This window comes from Heterocephalus glaber, unplaced genomic scaffold (genome assembly GCF_053883595.1).
Source record: "Heterocephalus glaber isolate CG9 unplaced genomic scaffold, H.glaber_assembly_v1.0 deba00001579, whole genome shotgun sequence".
Taxonomy (NCBI): Eukaryota; Metazoa; Chordata; class Mammalia; order Rodentia; family Bathyergidae; genus Heterocephalus; species Heterocephalus glaber.
The window spans coordinates 1,314,236-1,340,322 of record NW_028258360.1 but is presented as its reverse complement, the minus strand read 5'-3'; the positions used below and the strand labels follow the sequence as shown (position 1 = coordinate 1,340,322).

Below are 26,087 nucleotides of genomic sequence, written 5' to 3'. Positions count from 1 at the left end.
GAAAGTGGAGTCTCGCACATTTCCAACAACTCCACGACGCAGGAAGAAGTCTGGAGTTGGGTTGTTCTGCTGGGGCTCCGCGGAGCGCGGGGGACAAGCCAGAAATAAGACTCCAGCGCCCCGGACCAGGGGAGCAGGCGGGCAGCTCCCACAGCCCGACTCCGAGCCGCGCCCGTACTCCCTTCCCGCCCCGCCAGCCCCGCCGGCCCCGCCGGCCCCGCCGCAGGCCCGCGCCCCGCCACACGCTTCCTCCTCTCCAACAGAGTCCGTCCGGCCCTGCGCCTCCTTAGCCGACGACTAGCGCCCCCTGGCGTGACGTCACCCGCCTATCCACCAATGAGCTGAAGAGGGCCCGGCTGCAGCGTGTGAGTGAAGGGAGAGGGAGCCAATGGGAGTGAGGGGGCGGGCTGGGGCGGGGTCCGAGCGCGAGGCCGGGGCGCGTGGGGAACCGCGGGCGGCGCGGTGCGGGGCTCAGGGGGCGCGGCGGGGGGCGGCGCGTGGGCGGCCCGTCCCCTGCGCGCTGCGGGCGGGCGGGCGCCGGAGCCGCCGGAGTTTCCGCGCGCGGGAGGGAGATGCGGCCGCGGCTCGGGCTCCTTGCAGGTAACGCGGGCGGCCCCTGCAAGGCCAAGCGCGCCGCGGGCCGAGCGGAGTTGGGCGCGGAGCCGGCGCTGGGTCCCCGCCGCAGCTCAGCCGCGAGCCCCGTGGGGCGGCCCGGGCGGGGACGGCGCAGCCGAGGAGCGGCCCGGCACGAGGGCCCCGGTGCCTGCGCCCCCCGGAAGCAGCCCGGGACAAAGGGCGCGGTGCGGAGCGTGACCCCGCCGCCCAGCCCTCAGCCCCGAGCGCGCGGGAGCCGCCACCTGGCTGGGGGACCCCACGCCTGGCCGCCCCCTGGTGCAGCGCGAGTAAAGCTAGGCGGCTCCCCGCAGCGCCGGGGGTGCCAGTGCCTCCGTGCCCGGCTGCGGTGCCACCACGCCGGGGCGCCGGGGCGCCGGGGCCGGGGCGCTGCCACTTCCCAGCATGGGCGAGGAGTTGGGGAAGCAGAGCAGGTGGTGCACCCCAACCTCACCTCTCGCGAACTCCTGATCCGCGGGGTGCCTGATTGTGTTGATGTTGTGACTGTGGGCTGCTTGTGTGTTTTCTTTCCTTTTTTAACCGCACATAAAAGAAGGGAGGAGTTAGAGCCACGATCTACCCGATGTGAGTCATCCCCACTCCGCTACTTCCCGGGAGCAGATGGGTGGGGAGAAATCCTTGGGAAACAGTTTATCGTAAGGACTGACAGGATCTTCTGCTTGGCCCCTCTCTTTGCATTCTGCCACCCAGCTGGCACGGCCCAGGTGGAGGTGGGGCAAAGCCACGCCGGCTGATTGATGGGAAAATGGCTACAGGATAGCAGGCTGGAAACTTTCTCTTAAGGGACCCGAGCATGTGGAACCACACACAGACCTTCTCGTGCAGGACTGAATTAAAAATCCAGAGGCGGCCACACCTGGACAAATAGCTTCAGTAGCATCTGGCCCAGCGCCACCTAAGGAAAGTCGCCCCGGGACAGGAGCACCAGCTCCCCAGTCCAGGCCCCTGGATGCTGGGTCAGAAGCCCTCGTGTTCTTTAACCTGATTTCCAGAAGGCAGCTGGCTGTGTGGACAAATTGTTCCGGGTGCGGTAGAGAGGCCAGCAGGCCCGCCTGTACCTGCAGAAGTGTGTTCTAAAGAAGGTGACTGCTGCTAATTTTCCAAAGTGAACCATTTAGGTTCAGTCTTGACCTGTTTACTGCAATCCGGGCTGCTTTTTCAGCTGTCACTGGGTCCCTGTGGTTCACAGCTGGGTGACATTTAGGGAGGAGTCTTTATTTGAGGTCTTTTTTATCTTTTTATTGATGATTGATTAGTCTTAACCCCCTAAAAATAGAGGATGATATTAGAAGGTTGAGGAATTGGAGCTAAAGAGACTTCTGATGTGATACAGATTGACCTGCAGTTTAGGGGCCAGTTAAATGGGACACAGGAGACAGATGGCCCTCGGAGCACCTCTACAGCTGGGTGGAGCACTACCTGGCCTCGGGTCACTGTGCAGCTCCCATCTGGTCCTCCATGAGGAGAACTGACCAGGTAGCAAGGGTGCCAGGCAGGTCATCACCTGGAGATGATAGGGCAGCACAGCTAGCACCCATCGAGAGGAAAGCTCATGACATAGGTATACAACAGGGTGGGGAGAGTTGGTACCCAGATCTCCCATCTCATGTGGGCATCGCTTCTTTTACCTGAACCCCAAAACTCACTGGAACAAACGTCATTTCCTGCTGGAGGAAGGAGGGTTGGAGTCAGGATCACTGTGAATGGCTGTGCACTTTATGCAGGACATGAAGGCGGCTACCCAGAGAAGCTGTGAGCCATGGATCTGCCCAAAAGAAAGGTCCCCCTTTCTCAATTGCACCCAGACCCTGGAGGGGCCGCTGCTGGCCCTGGCTGGTGCGCCCATGTGTAGGAATAACAGTTGGCAGCAACATAGGTAACCCCATGAAGGCAGACAGGGACTAGGCACCAGGAGCTAAGTTCTCCAAAATCAGAGCAGTAATGGAAGCTAACGCTGCTTACACTATCTTCTTTGATCTTTACCACCACCTCCAAAGAAAGTAGTGGCACCTCTCTTGCTGGTGAGGAAATTGACCCTTGGGAAGACAAACAGTGCAGATGAGCCTGGTGGAGAGCCTTCACTCTCAGCCCCTGGACTGGAGTCAGGACTTTGCGTGGGTGTAGCTTTTGGGGGTTCTTTTCCATTTGCTAATGAAAGACATTTTCTGAACCACTCCACTAGATGACTGACCATCTTTAAATGAAAGGGATATTTTATTTTCATGGTGGCAGAGAAGTAGTGGAGGTCTTAGAGACTAAGGGGGAGGACTCCCTCTGAGAAGGGCATGAAAATGCAGACGGGGTGGAGCGGAACAGCACAGACCCCAGGTTCCATGCTGTCCCTGCTGCAAAAGAGACGATTCTGAGATTGGCCCAGTGAGCTTCAGAGTTCCCAAGGGGTGGGGCAGGCCCACCAGGTCTCCTCGGGTGTTGGAACCCACAGTCCGCCCTACTGAAACCTGGGCTCATGTGGGTACCAAAATGAGTATGTCATGAGCAATCAGATGAAAGTGAGACAAGGTAGCTAATTTAGCAGCCAGTATTTCCTTACTTGTCTTCCTCTGAGGCCATTTGAATCCCATAACAAACTTATGTGAAGTAATAATTCAAATATTTGGGGCTAAAACAGCATCAAAACCAATTATATGATTGTTTATCAGCTCACAACTCTACTGTGGATTTAAAATCAGTATAAGTGTTTTATTTCCCTCCAGATTTAAGTTTATAAATCAAAGAACATGTTAAGTTGTGGTGTCTTCCCACCTATTTAGTCTTTTGATTTTTTTTTTTTTAAGTAGCAGGAGTAATATTTTTAGCTGAAGTGTAAACACAGTGACTGGGTCCTGCATAGTCACCTGAATTGTGTTTGTAACTGTCTTGATCTGAGCAGTGGTTTATCCTTTTGTTGGAAAAGAAAGGAAGGCGGCAGAGAGTGGCTGGACTATTCCCCTGGCACTTGCTGAGAGCTTACCTTACATCAGCTGGTGGGCCCCAAGGGACGAGCATCTTTCATCTCTGGACTGTAAATCTGGACCTCCTTCCACCCTTGGAAAGGCCCAGCGTTGCCATGGAGCAGTGTGTCCTGCTGCCTGTTGATCTGGCTGCATCATCACAGATGGATGTGGCCTCAGATTTCTATTCGGCTGGCTTCTTGTTGATTGCATGATCTAGAACATTCCCTTGGAGACCTAGAAACAAAGCTCTCCAAGCTGCCCACCCAGATAGAGAGCTGGGATGCCCTTCCATCTCAGTATGAAAGGTATGGAGGCCAGGTTCAGAGTGGGGAAGATGAGAGCCCTGGGCCAATAAGCTAGTACCACAGGAGGTTCCTGAAGAAAATTCTGTTAAAGCTCATGAAAGCAAGTATGGTAATAGGTCACCTCCCCCGAGCATTCATTAAAACACAACAACCATGTAAGGTAAATACGCTCACCCCTGGTTTAGAGGTGAGGAATCAGGCCCAGAGAGGTTAAGTAACTTCACCAAAATTACACAAGATTGGAATCAGTCAGTCTGACGCAGGCATGGTCCCCACAAATCTTAAGAAAATAAGCATCTACTGGAGATGTGGGGAGAATGGGCCACATACATGTGATTTGTGAGAGAGTGTGATGTTTGGGCCAATTCCAAGGCCAGAAGCTGTTTGGCAGCTCTCGCTGTTGGAAAGTTCTTAGGCTTCGCGGAATGCTACAATAAAGGACAGGGACATACGACTAATAATGGGAAGGCCGAGGCGCAATTTGCCTGTTTGAGAGGAAAATCCAAAATATGTGTATTTTTAACAACTCTTGCCAGTACTGAAAGTCAGCAGAATTGCCTCCCCTCTTCTTTGGGACGTAGCTCAGCCCTTTCTGGGGAAGGTATTGTCCCAAAGCAGTCGGTCCCTCTGCCTGTCTCTCTCTCTCTCTGTGGGCCCCTAACACTTCGGTCGTTTGTTCTGCCTCCCGATTTCCCTCTCATATTTTCATCTAACTGGCGAGCGTACCTGAGTGTACACCAATTGTGAGCTTTTCCCCAGTCAGAATTGTGTGTGATACGCTGTACCCCTCTCCCCACAACAAACACACCATGTGTCTAGATCCAGCAATCAGTATTTTCCTTAACTTGATGAAATGGATGGTAACTTTTTTTAAGCTTTGTAAACTGACAGGGTTTCTTAAAAGTGATTTGCCTTCTGGCATTGAATGCAGTTAGAAGGGGTTGAAGACGCTGCTGTGGGCAGATCCTGATGCATACAGCATCCCACTGAATCAGTTTCTAAGGGTTCCGCCTAGCCCATCCACCATAGAAACCAAAGGGCTTCTGACTGCACAGGCCATGGTAAGGCCCAGGAATCCACCTGTCCCGGGTGACATTTTAGCACATCAGAGTTTGAAATCCACAAGTTAACATTGTTAATGATCACAACCTAAAAAACTGCAGTACAAGTGACTAACTGCGCTGAAAGTAAGTATGTCTACTGCAGAAGCAGTCCTCACAGTGCACTGATGAATATTTATACGATGTTATTTTTCTTACAGGGCTCTAACCAGCATAATGCTGGAGCAAGAGGCTGGCAGCACGCAGTTTTCACGATGGCCGAGCTGGATGCCGATTTGGATGCCATCATCCCATCTTCTTTCCTTCCCCCCTTCTGGGCTAAGTTAGTAGTGGGATTTGTTTCCCTCCTGTGTTTCGCACGGAGCTATGATGGCGATTTTGTCTTTGATGACTCTGAAGCTATTGTTAACAATAAGGTTTGTATCTTAACTCTTTTCTTATGTTACCCATGCACCTCTGTCCCAGGGATCATCTCAGTTGTTGTCGAATTAAGCATGAGTGAATTAAGCGTGGTGTTGAGTTAAGCATGTGCCCCAGCGGTGCTGTAGCCTTCCCGTCTCTTTCACTATCATCTCAATTCCATACCTCTTTGGTCACCAGCAGCAGGGTCTCCAACCCCCTCTTAACCTCATGAGGCCACGTCCAAGGTGTTACAGGGCATTCCAGACTGAGTGTTTCAGGGTTTGTGAACAATTTCCAGAGCTGGTCAAAAAGAAAAATCATGCGACGTGCAGTGATGCATGGGATGCAGGGTACATCCCCAGCAGTGGGCTGGCTTTGTCTGTCCTTGCTGAGACTGAAGACACCCTCCTGACAGCTGCCAGGGCCATGCACCATGCTGCCTGGGGAAGCTGTGGTTCTTGCACATTTTGTGCTTGAAGATGCAGGTTTGCTGAACTTGCAAAATCTCAGTCAGCCTTGCTCACCACTTCCGGCTGTCAGTACAGGGAAATTGCTGTTTTTCACTAGCTAACCAGTTCAGGGAGAAGAAAGCAATTTTGGGGAAGGGAAGAAGAAGATTCAGATAAACCAAAGGGAAATCAGAATAACAAGCTCAGAGGCAGGGAAGCCCCAGAGAAGAAAGAACTTGGAAATGATGAGGACAGGCCTTTGTGACAATCTGTCACTCAGTAGACAGTTTGTGTGTGTTGCTTAATTAGTGACAAGGACATAAAGGAATTCACCCATCTTTTTCTCCAGGAAAGGTAGCGGTAACAACTCAGCAGCACTACTGTTGGATGCTCTTAAAGACAAGAGTTGTGAGGGCTCAGGATTTAGCTCAGTGGTTCCGCTGCCTGCCTCAAAAGCGCAAGGTCCCAAGTTCAATCCCCAGTACCAAAGAAAAAGACAAGAGTTGTGGATTCCACCAGAGGAGGACAGAGTCATGTTTACTTTGAAAGTGTTGAGGAAAACTGTCTGTGTAAGAAGCAGTTATGCTATGGGAGGGGAGGTTGATTTGCAGGCATTTTGTTTAAAACATAACACTGTGATTAATTTTTACATTTTAATGGCATTAACTAGAGCATGGCTGATGTTTACTTCCATTTGTCGTTTCCTTCAAGTTCACCCAGTAGTGAGAATAGATGATTCTATTTCAGTTCTTTTTTAAACCATGCTTTAAAAAATACACAGGTCTAAAGCAACATTGGCAAATCGACGGCTTACTAGCCACAGAATTGCTTTGGTAATGAGAATGTGATTTTATTTTTAAAATTCTGTTCATCATTTTGATGTGACTTTCTCAGCTCTTCCACTTGGATATATAATGTGAGTTCAGAACAGAAGTTCGGAATTCTCATTAGCTGGCAGGGAGAGTGGGAGCTTGGTCAGTGCGAGTGCCATGTGCCTGGATGTGTCTTCTGCATCTTGTACCTCCGCTCCCTGTGGTCTGGGCAATGTTCGTATTGACAGCCCCGTGCCCTTGTGTGACCCTGCCAGCCCCGCCTTCCTCCTCTCCTGTTTCCTGGAAGGCCGCTTGTGCCTGCAGGATGCGAACTGGGGCCCGGTAGTGTTAGAGGCTTTTCTCAAAGTTTCCATGCAGTGTTGAGTTGCCTTTTTTTGTTCCTTGAGACAGTGATCTCCTTTGAGACCACGGAAGTGGGAGGAATCTCAGATACAATCTGTCATTTCCATAAACCATTATGAGGAAAAATTGACCTTTCTTGTAGTCGCACACCTTGCTGCACAGGGTAGTTTCTGCCTAATCAAATATTTAGAGCTCTCTAGTGTTCATTTCCCCGTCAGAGGGAGAGGGAGCTCCTCCACCCAGTGCCTTTGCAACTGAACAAGCACTTTTGTGATACTGCAAAAGAAGCGAGTCTCCCATTCTTCCGAGTCCACTAAGTTAGCAGGGGGAGTGCAGGACTTTCACCAATGTCTAAGGCCCCTGTGATGGAGTGGTTGGTACGCTCACAGCTTCTGAAGCTGATCTCAATGGAAGGGAAAGGGGCCCTGACAGTGGATAATGGTGACAAACTGCATCTGTCCCCTCCTCTCCAGGCTTCCCCTTTGAGCCACCAAACACTTAAGTACTAAACCCTACACTGCAGTACAGCATGCCATCCGATGCTCTTGGGGCAGCTGTCACCTGAGGGCAGCTTGTCCTTCCTCAAGGAGCATCCTGGGCTCTAAAGACTGCTGATCCGGAAGCTGGTGCTGGTGTCCATGCAGGAACCAGGCACACCCACCTGCTGGACCCAGAGCCAGTCATGTGAAGAGGTGGGACAGGAGGTGGCTGGCCGTGTGACGAGTGTCCAGCAGCATGGCACGTGCTCTCGTGCTGCTGCTGCAGAGCCCCAGCCTGGATTTCCAGTGCCCTGGTGAGCCTGTGAGCTTCCACGCCCCGTTAAAGCAGTGCCCTGTGCCTCGGTCCATCAGTTCCTTCCATTCCCGAGAGGAGGGATCCTAACAGATACTCTGGCGATGCTTAGCATCTCCTCTCTTCTATTTGTCAGTACTGGGGATTGAACCCAGGGCCTTTGTACTGAGCTACATCCCCAGGCTTTTTTTTTTTTTTTTTTAATTTTCTATTGTGAGACGAGGTCTCACTAAGTCACTAAGTTGCCCAGGCTGGGTTCAAACTTACCATCTCCGGCCTCAGCCTCCCAGAGTGCTGGAATCACAGGCATGTGCCACCACATCAAGCTGCATTCTAATTTCTCCTGCCTAAAACATCCCTGTTTAATTCCGCTTTAAAGATAAAAGTAATAACCAGATTTGCAACTCATTTCGCATTGCCATGTTTGCCTTTCACACCATGTAGTTTCATATTTTAAAGGTAAAAGATGCATTCGAAGTATATTTAGTATAGTGCCAAATGAAATTACTTCAGCTAAAAAATAGGCACGGTTTTTTTAGATAATGATTTTTATCTTAGCCGAGGATTTAGCTCAGTGGTTCAGCCACCTGCCTCACAAGCACAAGGATCCGAGTTCGATCCCCGGTACCAAAAAAAAAAAAATTATATGGAAGAATTTTTTTCTAATTTCACAGTCAGCTTAAATCATCAAAAATGGAACACTAAGAAGAATGTTTATCCACAATTACGTTTGAGTTGGGATAGTTTTTCTAAATTGCCTTTTTTTTCTTGGCTATGGAAGGATAGCAGTGACTTTATTTAGCTAAATATTCTATCTGTCCAACATATTTTAAGTCCTTTCTGTGTTCTCCTGGTAGGATCAGATGTGGTCCAGGTCCTGTGCAGCTCCAGTCTAGTGCTCCGAACAGATAGTGCGGGGGTTGGAAGCTGCCAGAGTGCCAAGCACTGCAGGGATAGGCGGGAGACAGGTGGGAGACACCCCGAGACCCGCTGAAGGGCGATGGGCTCCCTCAGGCCTCTCAGGGCTCTGTGCAGGGGACTCGGGTTGTGGAAAGCTCAGGGCGCTGATCCAGGGTAGCCCTGTGCATGCAGAGCCTTTGGGTGGGAGCTCACAGGAGCGGGTTAGGGCCACAGAGCTGGCCACATGGGGCTGCAGAGGTCAGAGGGAGCCGGAGCACCTCGGGCTGTGGCCCCGCCGGGACATCAGCTTTGTTCCGGCGCTGTGGGGAACTATTGCAGCATTTTAAGCTGGCTCGTGGGGTGTGCCATGGTACATCTTGGATCACTTGACGTAGAGAAGGCATTGGAGAGAGCGGAGGCCCCACTAGGAGCCTGGCTGTGTCTGAGTGGGAGACAGCAGGGCTTGGCCCAGGACAGGTAAGGCGCTAGAGGGTAGTGGGCAGGCTTGGGAGCTCAGAGGGGCTTGGGGAAGGCTTGGCTCTCAGGCTGTCCAGAATGCCCCCTGCTGTGTCCCCACAGGACCTCCACGCCGACACTCCCCTGGGAGACCTGTGGCATCACGACTTCTGGGGCAGTAGACTGAGCAGCAATACCAGCCACAAGTCCTACCGGCCGCTCACTGTCCTGACTTTCAGGTGAGCTGTCACAGGTTCCCAGCTTCAGGAAGTCCCGGGGGTGCTTCCCAGGGAGGGAGAGGCCACTGGTGCCCTGGACGAAGTCCACGCTGACTCCAGCTCTCGGAATGTGGCCCCTGGGAGGTGGGCAGATGGGGAGAGGACCTGAGGGAGCTACAGGGACCGAGGCTGGGACACACAGGGGACCTCAGACGCCACATAGGCGCTGCACCAGGCAGTGCGGGTCACTGTCTTGGCCTTTCTCAGAGTCCACCCTCTGCGGGGTGGTTAGCACCAAGGGAACGAGCTGATGCGTATCAGAGCAATATGGGGTGTGTGATTTGTTTCCTTGACCAAAAAATGAACAAGATATAAATCTTCCGACTGTAACCCGTATGCCAAACAAAAGTGAAGCTCACAAGCAGCCTCTTTGTCCCCATTCATCAGGGAGCTGTTCCCTTAACTAGATCCAGTCACCTCACAAAAGTTCTCATCTGTGCTGTTTCTCCAGTGCATTTAAATCCATATATAGATCTCAGAGAGTCTCAGAGTGAGGAATTGGAACCATCAAAAGTAAGAATTGCCAGGGCTGGGGATGTGCCATCAGTGGCACCTCGCCTGCCTTGCAAGCACAAGGTCCTGAGTTCGATCCCTGGTACCAGGGGGAAAAAAAAGTAAGAATTGCTGATGGCTGGCTGGGGATTTAGCTCAGTGGTTCCAGCACCTGCCTTGCAAGCATGAGGTCCCGAGTTCAATCCCCAGTACTGAAAAAAAAAAAAAAAAGGATTGCTGTTGGCAAAGGCTGATTGTCATACGTTAAGAGCATTTTGTTGTAGATAATCGGTTACTTGACTCTCTCAAAACCCGGTCCCTGAGGTAGTCATCTCTGCTATGTTATGTCCTCTTCGAATGCAGTCCTTCCTTTTTTGCACTTGAAAACTTGCCTAGCTTGATTTTCCTCTCCCCACCCCCTGGGATATGTCCCTCGCTTCTGATTCCCTCTCTGCGATTAATTGTGTTCACACTGTTTCTCCAGCCTGCTTAGCTTGACGGGCATTAACAGTGTGGTGCTATTTTTACCAAAGAGGCACAGGGCCTTGCTCACCTGCTTTCCACATCTCCGTGCACACTGTCGCCCTTGCACCTGACACGCCTCTCTGCATCTGTTGTGAACACTCTCGTTTGCTGCAGGATTAACTACTACTTGTCAGGAGGCTTCCACCCTGTGGGCTTCCACGTGGTCAACATCCTTCTGCACGGCGGCATCTCCGTGCTCATGGTGGATGTCTTCTCCGTGCTCTTCGGAGGCCTGCAGTTCACCAGCAAAGGCCGGAGGGTGCACCTGGCCCCCAGAGCATCCCTGCTGGCGGCTCTGCTGTTTGCTGTCCATCCTGTGCACACCGAGTGTGTAAGTACCGCCTGCCTGTGACACTGCACACCTGTAAGACACAAGGAGGTGTCCCGTGCCAGCCAGTTCATTCCCTAAGACAGACTCCCTTCGGGCCATTCTGCGTTCCCGAGCTGCAGGAAGTACACGGTGCATATGCTCTAGGAATGGAAAGCACACCCTACGTATGCCCTGTCAGACACTGGCTAGCCTGTTTCTAGGTCAGAGACGTCTCTCTTTTTGTGTGTGTTTGTTTGTGTGTGTGTCTGTTTGTGTGTGTGTAGTGTTGGAGATTGAACCTGTGGCCTTGCACTGGACTACATCCCTAGCCCCTTTTATATTTTTTATTTTGAGACAGGGTCTCCACGCTGGGCTTGAATGTGTGATCCTTCTGCCTCAGCCTCCCAGAATTTTGGGGGACAGGTGTGCACCTTTGTACCCAGCAAGAGACTTAAAAACAAAAGTGGGCTACCCCGCTAGGGTGACTCTATGCTAAAGCTAAGGTATGTTCTCCAATGAGGCTGCCTACTCAGCTTGTGTGGTGACAGCAGCCATAAAGGTGTGAATGTCAGTATTGCCTAGCTCTGGGGTCAACGGTTAAGACCCATTCTTCAGCAAAGGTTCTAAGGGAGTTTGTCTGTGGTAGCTGACAGCTTCATGGTTTATAAAATACTTTCTCACCATCACGGTCATAACAACACTGTGATTTCTCACAGGCTAGTCTAGCAGTCCCCACTTCACAGGGGAGGCTGTGGCATGGGAGGGTACATAAAAGACCTGCCTAGGTTGGTAGCAGGTGAACATAGGCTAGGACCTGACTCCTGTTCTCCGAGGAGGCCTTGGTGCACCAAAGAGATGCTGACGTTAGGAGCATATTCTCAGGCCGGGAGATGGGGCAGCTCTTGACGGGAGTCCACCCTGCTCTACATGGTCACATCTTTGCCACTGAGCTGCTCCTGAAGAGGTTTGGGACCAGCCGTGTTTGGAGTTAACTAGACTTTGGTGAGGTTGTCGGGAACACTCCCTGCAACAAGCCCTTGCCCGAAAGGCACCATGTTGGCTGGGGGAAAGGATTTGATTTTAATCATTCGTTCTGCAAGCCTGAAGTGCCGCTATAAAATACTGCATGTGTAATTTATCACTTCTCACAATGAGCTTCTGTATTTAATAGGCCTTAAATACCTACATCTAACCAGTTGCCCCAGTGAGCAGCTGGAAGTTCAAAATGTTGAGCAGAATTTCTCTTTGTGGCATCCAATTTTATTAAAATATCTGTCCTTTGACATCAAGAGTATTGTGGAATTGGTATCACAACCTTCTAGTATCTTTCTGAATGTCACTTTTTTACCTCAGGAAATGCAGAGGATTTAAGGCCTTGATAGGGAAGGGATTGGTGTTGTAAGAATTTAGCCATAGACTATTTGTCCATAACTCTGCCAAGTTGAAATTGGTTTCAGTCTGAATTCTCAATGGTCTAAATGTTTATCAGACCCAGAAATTGATCATAAAATAAACAAGGGAATCTCTGAAACAGTCCTGCATCACAGTTTTGCTTCTTGACTAATTTAGCATGATCTTAAAAGTAAAATGAAATATTTGAATTATTAGCCCAAGAAAATTTTCTAAACTTCTGGTTTTAAATGTTGAGAAATTGATTTATAAAAGGCTTTTAAGCCAGCTGTGGTGACATATGCCTGTAAACCCAGCACTCTGGGAGACTGAGGCAGGAATATCATAAGTTAAAGCCCGGCCTGGAAAATTGTAACGACTTAGCAAGACCCTATCTCAAAACAAAAAAATAAAAAACTAAACATTTCAAGTGCCAGCACAGATGACAGAATATGCTTACACGTGCACTCGCACGCGTGTGCATGTACACACACACACACACACACACACACACACCCAGCTAAAGGGACTCAAAACATGTTCATCCTTAAAGGCCATATTCCAGATTTTTCAGAGGAGCTGAGGCAGGTCTAGCCACAAGGAGAAGAGACTGAAAAATCTCTTCATCTCTTCCACCTTCATTCCATGACTGCCATTCGGACTGAGTTTTCAGGAAGTACTTGCGGATAGTCTTCTAAGACAGGTGTGTGGCATGTCTGCTTTTTGTTATTTCTGCAAATAGTGTTCAGTTTCCTCTTATCTACACCCTGTATTAGCTCCCATTCTGAGTTTTTACAATTCCAGCTTTACAAATGTGCAAGGAACAGGAGACCCTGAGCTGCGTGCTGTCCTGTGCCCACGCCCTGCAGGGCTCCCACTGCAGGCCGTCCGCAGCGTCCCTACTCCACATGCGGGTCCCGGTAGGGTGAGGACAGTGGGGACTTGGGGAATGAGTGTGGCTCTGACCACACTTACCAGGGAAGATAGTGTCAGTACAGACCAGGCTTCAGTGACCGAGCTCTCTGTGTGTTGGTGTCTGTGTGTTTTGTGTCTGTACTTCTCCTCGACATTAACACCAACAGTGGCTTCTTCACCCATTGCACATAATCACCTGCACTTTCTAGTCTCCTCGGGTGACCCACCTTCCCATGTGCCTGAGACTAGAGCGAGGTGGCCCATTTGAGTGGGTCACTTGAGTCTGAGCCCCTCCCAGGCTCTGATTGGCAGGGAAATCTTGCAGTCCCTGTCATTTGCTCCACCCCTTTCTCTGTCTCTATTGTGTATATTGCCCCAGATCACTCATGGATTTTGCTTTTCTTTTTCTCCAAAGCATTGGTGCAGATTTCAAGGGGCCTGAGTTCTGCTGTCAGAGAGCCAGGAAGGCCTCCTGCCCGCACTGAACCCAGACTCCATAAGGAAGAAATTTGGGGGTGTGCTTCCCTGCCCCTCCGCAGTTCCTTTTTAGGGCTCCTATGCAGATTGTTCCCCCTGAAGAAACGACACCATCTGCTTTATGAATTCAGAGGTGTAGCGGTTTATCTAGAAAACCCTGATAGGACTCTTGCAGGTTATTTGGAAGAAAAATAATTACTCTTTGTAAGGAAATTTGCCTGAAGACATATTTTCTGCTAGTGTCAGGGAAAAAAAAATAAAGCCTCATTTTGTTTATGCCCATTCTCCAAGCAGTCCCTCCTTGGTAGCCTTTTGCCATTTTTTTCCTGTGAGATCTCTTTTTAATCTTGTGCCAGAAATCCACTGTGAATGCTTAATGCTTCTTCACTTAAAGACACGTAGCCATACTTTGTAAAAATTTGTTTTTCTTTAGGTCAGTAGAATGTACATTGCTTAAATACCCAGAAATGTCTTCAATAACTTAAAAAGAGGAAAACGTTTCCTTGGAAATAAGTTTATGAGATTTAAAGCGCATCTCCATGCAATTCTTGGTCCCTTCCTCAGCCACCCAGAGAGCAAGGTGTTTCTGCAGACTCATCCTTTCAGCCCCATCCCTAGTGTTTGTCCAAGCTGTTTCTGCCCCTCCTCTCATTTCAAGAAGCCTCTTCCCCTGTTCTTTCGCCCTCTGGCAGCTTCCTCCGACCCTATTGCTTGAGGTGCCCTTGGACTAGCTTCTCTGGATCAGCTTTACTCTCCCCTCGGAGGGCTTGGGAGTCCTGTCCGTCCTCAGCCTAGGTGGCTGCAGCTCTGAGAAGCTCCCCTCTCCCCCTATCCTGAGGGGAAGACCACGGAGCTGGATGCTCCAGCCACTTCCTCATGGAGGCGAGCCCTGCCTCCTCCAGAGCCCTTCTGTCTTTGGTCCTTTTTCCTGTTTCTAGACGCACCCTGTAGGATTTAGGAGGGGAACACACCAGGAGCCACACCTACCGCGCATGCCAGGTGTTGTTCTGTGTTGCTCCCCTGTCCTTACTTTACTGTGCCCGATTGAGTGAGCTCACTGCCCTGAGCACTCCGGGGCGGTCACTCTGTAGCCGTTCCACCCACACAGTCACTACGTGGCTTAACCTCCAGCATGCTGCCACACTCCTCCCAACCTGCTGAGCCTTTGTCCCAGGCTGCTTCTCAGTGGGATTTGGATTCATCATCTGGTTCATCCTCTTGGCCCATGCATGGCTTCTCCCTACCCCTCCAACGGGAGGTCATGATCAGGGTCCAGAGTAGACGTCAGCATTACACATGCGATCACCTCGCCAAGGTGCTTTCTTAGCTGTTGGTTATGCGTGCACTTGGGAGTTGCATGTATATACAGTGATTTTCACAATTATTGAGTATCCACTTATCTGCATTCAGTAGTCCTTTATTGTGTATCTCACATACCACATGTCTGTCCTTTAGGACCTGGTTAACCTACCAGACGTTAGACTCCTACAGAGTCACAAAAGAGCTTTGATATGTGTCACATTCTGGTGCTAGTTTAGTTAGTAAAGGACCTCACACAAATTAGACCAGCACCCATGAGTTACATCTTTACTGCGGTGAAACCTTTGGAGAACAACTGTTGGAATAATCAGCCTGAAAGAAATCAACACAAATTGTATATCACTTCATTATCATTAAGGAAAAGGCAGAATCGACATACAGGAAAAGGGAAGAGAAAAATAAAAGACATGTCATTCCCGTTTCATCTTACTTGGTAACCACTTTTGACACAGTCTGCTTTCAGGTTAACCCACATGAGCAGTTTTGGTCTGAAGGGAAGAAAAGATGGGAGAGGCAGCTCGGGAGGATGATACCTATGCCCTTGTCCATCTCCCTTACAGCTTCCAACACATACTTCTCACCTGGGGTGCTTCATGCCATCAAGTTTTATTTATTCAGTATCATACCCTCTGGAGTTGATAACATTTCCTAATGGAAAATCCACTGTGGGGACATCGGAAGCCCAAGTCCCTTGAGCTGTGGGGTGCAGTGTATTAAGTAACAAGGCTGTCACTGGGCGCATTGTCACTGCCTGTGTCTGGTGTACGGCACCACTGTCACTGTGTTCTGACCAGCCTGGGCTTCTCCTGGAACTAGTGACACACAATCCTAAACCAAACCAAGCCTTCTCCCACCTGGGAGAAGAGAGCCGAGCGGAAGATAAGACCACAGGGTCTTTGCACTGTCATGCAGGTTATTGTTACAGGTGACAGAGTCTATAAGTTTCCTGTTTTCTATGTCTAAGGAATGTTTTATATTTTCAGAGTTTAAGAATGTTTAAGTGTGTTTATGTAAATCTTTTTTTTCCCCCTTTTAAGGTTGCTGGTGTTGTCGGCCGCGCAGACCTCCTCTGTGCCCTGTTCTTTTCGTTATCTTTCCTTGGCTACTGTAAAGCATTTCGAGAAAGTAAGCATTGTGTTTGCCTTCTTCATTTTCCGCCTTCTTGTGGTTTTGTCCTGTTGAGCAGTGTTTGAACAGATGGGAAATTACCTGTTTATATAAAGTTATCACTTTGAGGTTCAGAGGTGTAAACTCTTTGGATACATCTGTTTACTCCATTGCCTTTCCCCCAATGCAAAGTTTTAGATCAATAATGCAGAGTCTTAGGTCAATAATCCAAAATTCTGATGCCAACATTCATATGAGAATATCCTGTAGGGTTGTGAAACTACCAGCGAAGCAGCAGCAGAACTAATGAAGCACTTGGGATCGGTTTTTGCTGTTGTATTTAGCCTGCGGCCCCTCCGTAGCTTCTCTGGGTGGATTGGAGTGGCCCTGAGAGTTTCCACCCAGCTCTTCCTCCTCCTCCCTCCTGTGCGGGCCAAACGGGGCCCAGGCTGTGTCTGGGAGCACCTGTTTTCTCACGCCAGCAACTCCACTCACGCAGTGGGAGGAGCCCCCACACCCTGAGACTGTACTGACGCTCACTCACGGCACCCCCCACCCTCCTTGCTCATTACTGCTTCATTGTGCCTAGACAAAACCATCATTTCTTCCTGGGACTCGTGTTTCCTGACACGTCAGAGGGTTGGGGATGGGGGTAGAAGAGAGAAGAGCAGGAGTAACAGTTCTCCCTCAGGCTGCAGGGTAGCTTAGCAGGAAGACACGTCCACCCTTCCCGGGGTGGGATCTCCCCATCCATGGTGATGGAGCCACTCCCCAGGGGTGTGGGAGGTGGCACCTGCCCGCCATTAGTGAGCTCAGTGTTGCTGGTATCCTTGTGTGGCTTTTCCATAAGCCCAGAATCAGGAACTGAAAATGAGAATGGGAAGAGGAGGGAACATTAGTTACTACCTCACAGATATGTTTGTTACAAGTAATGTCGCCACCTGTTCTGAACTTGGCAGTTAAGTCTGAATTTGGAGATACGCAGAATAAGAATTTATCAGCAGACATATTTTTCCAAAGAACATTAAAAAATAAGACGTGTGGCTTTTCTCAAAGACAAATCTAAAGTTTCATGAAATTTCATTTAATGACTTTTAACATAGCTTCCATTAAAGTGGCTACTCACTATTGTGAGTTGCAAAGACATCAGAAGTGCTTTCTGAAGAAAGTACCAAATGTCAGTAGATTTGATAATGTGGATGCATCATTAGGAAGTATACTAGAACCTCTCTCTACCTTTAAAGATTACTATACTTTGGTTTCTTTTCAGATCATATAAATCTTTTTGTTTTGTTTTGTTTTTTGTTTTTTTGGTACCGGGAATCGAACTCGGGACCTTGCGCTTGTGAGGCAGGTGGCGGAACCACTGAGCTAAATCCCTGGCCCCTAAGATCATATAAATCTTTCATCTTTTATTTTTAGAGACTGCTCTTGTGAGAAACTGTCACAAAACTAAAAATTCTCCTGAGTGAACTGATATTTTTAGTAACCTCTTTTAATGTAATGTTCTCTCAGAATGCTGAAACCTAAAGACATTTTACATTCTTTTCCTGGATTCTTTACTATTTTTCTGTACCCCAGTTCACAAATTTGTGCCTTAATATTTATATATGTACCTCTTCTTAACTAATTTGTATGTTATAAAATTATTTTCAAGAGCCATCCATACAAAAGATAATTTTAATAAAGCCTTTGGAAACTGATAATGTGCATAAAGGTACTTACCTGTGGGATGATTTTTCAGTTAATTAGTGCTTTGATTCATGGGCCCTTGGCAGAGTATTCTTCAGTAGTAACAGATTTATTAACCCTAAGTAGCCACATGACCTTCCTTTTTTGGTTCAGTAATTTTCTTTTGGCATTTCTAACATGTTTAATTTAGGGTTAGAAATAGTTGAAGCTTTAAGGTGAAATTTGTAAATGTTTTTGAAGAAGTTAACCTGGAAATATCTCATGTTTGCAGATGCACAGCAGTGATGGATGAGGCTAATGCAGAGACCCTTGTAAGATTATGGACATAGAACCCTGTGTGCGGCACACATCTAGAATGCCAGCAATCTGGGGGGCTGAGGCAGGCTGTGCAAGCGTAAGGACCTGAGTTCGATCCCCGGTACCAAAAACAAACAAACAAAAATAAATAAATAAATAAATGTATAAAGGGTCAGGGAGTGTAGCTCAGTGCGAAGGCCCTGAGTTCATTCTCAGTACCACAAAGTTAAAGGAAAAGGTTGTGGATAAATGTTCTTTTGGTGGAAATTAGTTTCCTGGAACATTTAGAAGACAGTGGGCGGATAAGGGAACCTGTGCAGAAGCCTTTCTGTTGCCCCAGATCTGCAGCGCCATCATCTTCCCGAATCAGTTCTGTGAGCTTGAACCCCCTTAGGAAGAGGAAAGAGCCGATCCCTGCAGCCCAGAGTGGCCTCCATCCCACTCTCTGGTCCTCTGCAGTCCCCGACAGCTGACTGCCAGTGTGGAGAGGACAGGTCTGTAGCAGTTTGCTCTGCTGGCCCATCCAGGCCTCTGCCTTGACCCTAAAGGGATTATTGGCCCTGGGTTTTGGCGTCCTTTCTGTCCCTCACGGTCTACTTGCCTGGGCAGGCTTGACATTCCACATCATCCATTTAAAGCGCAGATTAAAACACCCATTTCTCAGGCCGCTGTCCAGGACACTGTGAATTGGTTTTTACTGTGGTTTTCTGATCCCGGCCACTGTTACTGACAGATTGATCAGATTCTGCTTCCAGATGCTGCCAGAGATGCGGAGGCGCAGAGCAGCCTGGGTCCTGGAGAGAGGATGGCGGCCACCTGGGGATTCGCTTCCTTGGGGGTCTCCCCTGAGTCCCACTCGTGACCCGCCTGTCACCTCAGGACCTCGGGACCGCCTTGCTCCTAGGCCCAGTAGGCGCCAGAACAGCCCTTCGCTCTGCATCTCTTCCTCATCACAGCTCCCAGCCCACCCCATCTGACTAACCCGAAACAGAGCTGAGGAGTGGGAGGACGCCACTCTTCACCTCCACGTGGTCACCATGTTTCCAGCCATTGTTCCGTGTTTCTGATGTTCTGCACCCTGTCGAACACGCTAAATGTAGTGGGTTCTTTGTAGACAATGGCTCTTCTCACTAGTCCTTAAGCCTCACCTTAAAGTGCAGCTTCACACATATGGCGACTGGGAGTCTCCTAAGAGGAGCACAGCCACGTGTGGTGGCATAGTCCTGTAACCCTGGCACGCACGCTAGAAGGCTGTGGCAGGAGGATCCCAAGTTCAGTCTTAGCCTGGCCAGCCTAAAGAGACACTGTCTCAGAAATAAAATGTTTTTAAAATGCTGGAGATGTAGCTCAGTGCAAAAGCCCTGCATTCAATCCCTAGTACTCCCCTACACACACACACACGCACGCACGCGCACACACACACACACACACACACACACACAGCGTAGTGTCCACACACTGAGGGTACCTTCACAGAGGAGAAGCAGTAAGAGCCCTGTGTGCAAAGATTGCTCTGCTCCAGGTGGTCATGAAAAGTACTCGGTCTCCATTCTGTCCTAAAATAGCCCAGAGACTCACAAGTTAGGCCGTGGGTCCCATCCCCAATGATGAATCAAGCTGGAAGTGTGATCCTTGAGCCAGGCTTTGTGTCTGGTGTTGAGAATGCAAGAACTAGAAACCCAGAGTCCATGCCCTTGAGGCTCATGGGTGTGTGGGATGCTTGTTTGGGGTGTTATTTTGGGGTGCTGGGATCAAACCCAGACCTTTGCACCTGCTGGGCCTGCACTCTGCCATGAGCTGCACACGCAGCCCCAGTGCAGTCGATTTTGATGGAAAGACCACTCCATCTCCAGACTTCCTGTGAATTCTGTCCTCCTGCTGCCTTCTTCCCATGTGCTCAGCAAGTGTCACCTTCTTTTCATGGCATTTGCAGAATGGACGGCTGTGGCCTTCATACCACTAATTTCTTTTGACATTCTCTCTTAAATTCCCCTTGGTCCAGAAGATCAGCATTGTTAATAACAGTGGGCATTCGGGCGTCTGTTTTCGTTTGGAGTTTGAAAGAGCTTAAGCATTCATCACGATTTTGTTTCCCCTTGCTGGTCAGTGCAGGTGTACGAAAGCCAAGCAATAGGCACAAGTGTTTATGCCATAGCTATGACAGTTTCTTGTCCCAGTTGCCCAGGTTCCTAAGTGTTTTGCAGAGAAGCCAAAGGCTTCTGTGACTGAAGTTAAGTCCAGTATTTATTGGGATGCAAATAATAATGTTGTTGAATGTTTAAATTTAATGTTTAAAGTGCTTATTGAAAGACCTGCTCTTTGTACTTCTTAACATACAGGGAAGAAATAAATCCAACATTAGTTACACATGATCTTGAAGCTAAAGAAAGGTTTTTTAAAAAAGAAGAACAGATTTAATACTATTTTGTAAGGGAACAAAAAATTAAGTACCCTGAAATTAATTATGTAACTAGTTAAAAATCTCTTTCAGAGGCTGTATCTCTTTTTTGTGACCTCCTTAGCTTTCTTTATAGATGCAGTGTCTGTAGTATAAAGCTCAAGACAGTTTTTAACTGCCTCAGTTTATGAGCAAGCAACTCTGTGCTAACCTCTGGAATCCTGGCATTTGCAGAAAATGAAAATCCTGGTCATATAATGTTTCCAAGCAAGATCTTTTTAAAAGAAAGTCATTATTTCAGATAAAGTTGATGGTACCCTGGGTATTCTTTTCTGAGTGCCCAAAATAAAAAGTGCTATTCTTATGATGAAATGTTTGCCCAATATTTCTAGCCTGGTATTTCTGAGTGGGGACAGGTAAACCCTGCCCAATAAGTTTGTTAGAATAGTGAAAACAGTTTTGTTTTTAAACTGATACCTCAGTGGGAGGTATGGTAAGTCTCATTAATAGTGGAGAGGAGGCCTGGGGATTTAGCTCAGTGGTTCCAGCCCCTGCCTCACAAGCGCAGGGTCCCGAGTTCAGTCCCCAGTACCAAAAAAAATAATAATGGGGAGAAGACTCTCTCCCATTGAGGAACAGATTTGCTACATAGGTAGAGCAACCATTTAAAGTTCTGAACTGTTATTCATGATATCAAAGACAGGATCTCAAGTCTCGGTTGTTCTTAAACCTTCCTTGCTGAGTGACTCTCCCTAGTTCAGGCACTACAGCAGAGTAGCTCTTGCTCCTGACGTCTCATTCCCTCGTGTTTTCATCCTAATTGAAGGCATCTGTTTTTCTTTGACTTCAAGTCGTGCAGCTTAAAAAGCAGGGCGATCGCTGTGCTCCCATCGCACGGGAGCCTGGTCAAGGGCTTGGGGCCATCGCTGACCCAGTGCTGCCCGTGGTGTTCGTGTGCATCTTCTTTTCTCTGCCTTCTTGTTCCTCTGCTGCCTCCATTGCTTGATTTTTCTCAAAATTGGTCCCTGTTGTGAAGATGGTGAGTCTGGCTCCCGTTCTGCCCAGGGAAGCAGGCTTGGTTGGTTCCAAGTTTGGAACATGAATCTGATGCTCATTGTGTGGCTCTGGCAGCTACAGAGTCGTGGCCACCTGTCGGGATGGCTCAGGTCCCACACGCACCATGACGTGCCAGCTTCGCTCGGCAGCGATGCCAGGCTGAGGGTGGCGGAGAGGGCCAGCTTGTACAATGTGCTGCTTGTGCTGCAGGGAGAGCATCCCTCCAGAAGGAGTGCCAAGTCTGAGGCACATGCTTCATTAAATTGGTCACATCTGTTGGCACTTGTGGGTGTGAGTACTGACAAGTGTCTTTCTGCTGGTGCAGCTGTTTTCCCGTGCTGCCTTCCCTGTGTCAGCCTTTGCTGCGTTTACCCACAGGGATGAATTCTCTTGGATGATCGAGACATCCACAGAAACAAGGAGGACACCGTCGAGGCAAAGTCTGCTGCGTTCTGGATCCTAAACTGTTGGTGTTTGCGAGTGCTGTGTAATTGTCCAAGGGATGAGAGGCAAGGCTGGGTGTAAGAATGGTCCCTCGCCCCCAGCCCCTTCTGGGCCATTGGTTGGAACTTGAAATTTAGCAGTCTGGACGATCAGGCAAACCACTCTGGGTAGCAGTGAGATCCTGAGGTGCTCATACAGAGTTATGCACAAGGTAGAATCCCCCATGTTGGGAATATTTTTCTGAACAAAGATATTCGTGAATACAGCTACACTGGAGACAGCATCCACCTCTCACGATTTGTTTTTACTGTTTTGACAGTTACTTCTGAGTTTAAAATTAATCACTTTTCCCCATGCTTTTGAATGTTTGTTTGTTTGTTCATTTGTTGTTTGATTAAACCCAGGATTTTTGTATATCCACAGCCCCTTTTTAATTTTTTGCTTTGAAGCAGAGTCTCCCTAAGTTGCCCAGGCTGGGCTCCAACTTGTAGTCCTCCTGCCTCAGCCTCCTAGAGTTCTAGGGTCACAGGCATGCACCACTACACCTGGCTGAACTTTTTGTTTGGTTTGGTTTGGCTTGGTATCAGGGATCAAACTCAGGACCTTGCACTTGCGAGGCAGGTGCGGAACCACTGAGCTGAATCCCCAGCCCCTGAACTTTTTTTTTTTTTAAAGAGTCTCTTATGTGGTGGAGATTCTTCCAGTGTGATGGGTTCAAAGACTAAATTAAAAGTGGAAAAACTTGAGTGACTTTGAGCTGAATATATTTACACTGAGAAATTATATTAACTTTTTGGTATTAAATTACTTCTAGCTATGTAAGAAATGTGGCAATATAAGAAGATTTCTGAGAGATGTGGAAATAAAGGAAGCTGTTGATTCAACAGATATAATATCCACTGTATGCAAGGTGGCCTACTCATATGTCTTACTCATCTTATGAAATGTTCAGACTTGGAAAAAAAAAGAATAGCTAGCAGTAGTTACTAAGTGAGAACAGCTACAGAAACACAAAGTCTGAATTTATCTGGATTTTTGCATGTTAATGATTATTAGCATGATTCACCTTGACAACCCAAGACTCAAGGTAAATCTTAACTCTGGGAATTACATGGTAGAACTGTGCCAGAACAGGTTTTCACTGGAAGTCCTCTAGGCTGGGCTATCCCAGAACTCAGAACCAGCTCCCAGTTTAATTTTTACAAGGCCTTTTTTATTTACTCCAATACTGAAAGCATTTTGTCAGCACTACATAGGTTGGCCTTTGTTTATCATGCATACTGTACATTTGTAAAGAGTACCCCTTTGCCTTATAATATTGTTTAAAAACGTCAATGAAGATTTCTAGTTTGGATTCTGGAAAACTTGAAAAATGTGTGTGCATGCTTTGTCTTGTAACTCCAGAAAAAATGTTGAGTGAATAATCTAGCAGAGATTAGAGCAGGAAAGGTTGGATTAAATAGACAAACTCCTTTCTTATTTTCCTTTCAACAGTAGAGTTGGAATAGAAACATAGCAGTGTGCAAACCCTTTTGTCTATGAGCTGGGATTTTCCTTATTGGTCTGGAGATGCTTTGGGACAACAGAAATATAATAGGAGCCATTCGCGTAATTTTAAATTTTCTAGAGCTACATTATAAGAAGAAATAGATGAGGTGAATTCTAATAATATATTTTTCTTAGCCCAGTATCTTAAAAACTTCAACCTGTAGTTGATATAAAAATATGAAATATTTTACATCATTTTTCCATGCAAAGTCCTCCGAATCAGGTGTGTATATGACGCTTTAAACATGTCTCAGTTCGGACTAGAAAAATGTCCGGTGGTCCTTGGCTATAATGACACTTGCCCTGGATGGCAGCAAAGTTGGAATGTGGTTCTCTGAATAGGAAACTGCCGCTGGCTTAATAACCAACCTTGAAATTTCCCTCCTGACTTGAAATTGCCACCATTGTGAGAAGCGATGTCTAATAGTCAGTGATCACTGAAACTGAAGACCCTTCTTCAGCAAAGAAATGGGGCCTTCATCTCCCCTGTTTTACAGGATTCTTCAGAATTGCAGTATAGATTTAAGAGGGAGCGAGTTGAAAGTTTGAGAGGTGTGGTGAAATTAATGGGTGCGATGAGGGAAAAGACTGCCAGTAAATCCCAAGACTGTGTTTTCTGTGTATTATTTTTCTGTGTTCAATTAAGCCTGAGTCAGCCATCCAAGGAGAAAGCCATTTTAAATTCTAGACAAGAAGAGTGAACAGGAGCCTGTCAGTAATTTAAGTTAGTGTTAACAGGGTGCCTTCAAGAGCAGTCGTCGGGCTTGTAGGTGGGGCTACTGGGAATGTGTTTCCCATCAAAGGCCTGGGTCCATGGGGAGGGAAGTTAATACAGTGTCACAGTCAAGTAAAATACAAGCAAATTCGGTTTTTCTAGGAAGAAATGTAAAACGATCAGGGAATTTGTTTTTGAAATTAAGACCTGGGAGTATTATTTGGGGAAATTATATCATGTTTAGGTGAAAAGTACAAACACAAATTGTAGAGGTTAAAGGGCTAAAACATGAAACTCAGTAACAGGTTGACATGGGAGGGGCTGAGGGAGTGCCCCCATGTCTGTCTCCATATGAGCTGTGATATAACAGAAGCCCTCGGAGGTTTGACATGGACCTGGGAAGGTGTTTGGGAGGAAGGTGACACTCAACAAGGATGTCCCTCTCTGCCGTGTGGCAGGAGGCCTGGGCCTGCTTGTCTGCTAATGAGTGATAACAAATGGCCAAACAGAATCAGAAGGTCCCATAAACACTAAAGTTGCTTCATGTGATAGGGTTTTTGAAAAATATTGTGGTTATAACTGTGGCCTTTTCGTATTACATGCATATCATGTAATTAATTTCTGCCAATAAAACCATCCTTCGTTTGCTTGACGGAACTAAACACACCGATGCAGAATAGTTTGCAGGTGAGAGAACCTGACTTCCGGCCTCTGAGCTGTATAAGCCAGCTGATGCTAGACCTGAAACAGAGAGGGACAGGCGAGAGCTCAGCACGAGGATGGATATTCTGAGGACCCTGGGCTTAAACACCGAATGGACTGTGTTCTGAACCATTTGGCCCCATCGCTGAAGTCACTCAAGTCAAGGTCAGGTGGCCCCCTGCTGGAAGCAGCTTGGAAAGGATTCTGTTTCCTTCACCACTGTGGCGGTCTGGTCCTGCTGCTGCTTTGCTCAGAGCAGCTTTCAGTTGCTCCTCCAAGCCAGGCACGATGCCAGCAGTGCAGCTGTGTGCCAGCTTACTACCGAAGGCGACACTTTGCATCTTAAGGGGCATCAAAATGGTCCAGAAAGCTTGTTAAAAGGACCCAGGGGCTGGTTGCCATCCTCAGAATGCCTGCTGGAGCACGGATTCTGGGTGGGCCAGGAGTCTGCATTTCTACCCAGATCCAGCCGCAGGTTCTGAGGCTTTGTTCTCTGCATAGCCCTGGTTTAAGGCAGGGGTTCCGGGTGGAGGTGTTCCCCCCTCAAAGACACTTGGCCTGTGACACAGCTGGGAAGGGGTTTGCTATTGGCACCTAATGGGAGAAGCCAGGGATACCACGAAATGACCTGTGATGTACAGGGACAGACCTAGGACGAAGAATCGGCCGCGCATGCTGGCACTGGCAGACTCCCATCTTGGGAGCCATAGAAAGGCAAGCGTTTCTGATGCGCTGTGGAGAATGTTGTCCGTGACTATGAGAAGGGCAAGTGAGAGGCTGCACCAGTCCTGACGTAATCTCAGGGCAGTCTGACGTGCAGCAGCAGGACTATTTGCTGTTCTGTCTGCCGTACAGCAGGTGGATTCTGCAAGGAGACTGCCCGAGAGGGCCGGGTGCAGTTTCACAGCTTAAGTGACACTTGATAGCTTTATAAGATGGGTAGGATTTTGCCTGGGGCATCCTAGCCCAAGGGAACCAAGTAGGCAGAGTGAAGAGAGAACTGCTGAGTTGGCCCACGTGCCTGGAATAGGATGCAGACCTGGAGAAGTGGGGTGGTCACGTTTGCAGGGCCACTAATGAAAACCACTCTCAGAAGGGTGATCTTCACCCTGAGGGAGCGGCTGTGTCAGGACCGTCAGGAATTAGGCCTGCTCGTGTTTTGTTGGGCATCTGGGGGGATTCGGCGGGTACAGCTTCATCATCTTGACGGGTCCCAACCCACACGTACAGGACGTGAGGTCGACAGCCCCTCCTCCTGGGCCAGGCCCCGATGGCTGTTGGTGGGACCTGAAAAC

At 48.4% G+C, this 26,087-nt stretch overlaps 1 protein-coding gene across 6 annotated transcripts in view; it reads left to right on the top strand.

Moving 5' to 3' along the window:
- The first annotated feature begins 347 nt into the window (after positions 1-347).
- Tmtc4 (transmembrane O-mannosyltransferase targeting cadherins 4) overlaps positions 348-26,087 on the top strand; it is a 52,738-nt gene continuing 26,998 nt past the window's right edge. For 2 of the 6 annotated variants that reach the window (XM_004858593.3, XM_004858591.3), the window contains exons 1-5: positions 455-600; positions 5,154-5,369; positions 9,251-9,366; positions 10,537-10,753; positions 15,871-15,958. In XM_004858593.3, coding sequence (XP_004858650.1) covers positions 5,208-5,369; positions 9,251-9,366; positions 10,537-10,753; positions 15,871-15,958 — 583 coding nt within the window. In that variant the 5' untranslated portion in view covers positions 455-600; positions 5,154-5,207. Of the gene's footprint in view, positions 366-454; positions 601-1,533; positions 1,716-5,153; positions 5,370-9,250; positions 9,367-10,536; positions 10,754-15,870; positions 15,959-26,087 lie in introns of those variants that run through there. The other 4 variants (XM_087193080.1, XM_021239301.2, XM_021239300.2 and 1 more) reach the window with 3 other exon arrangements.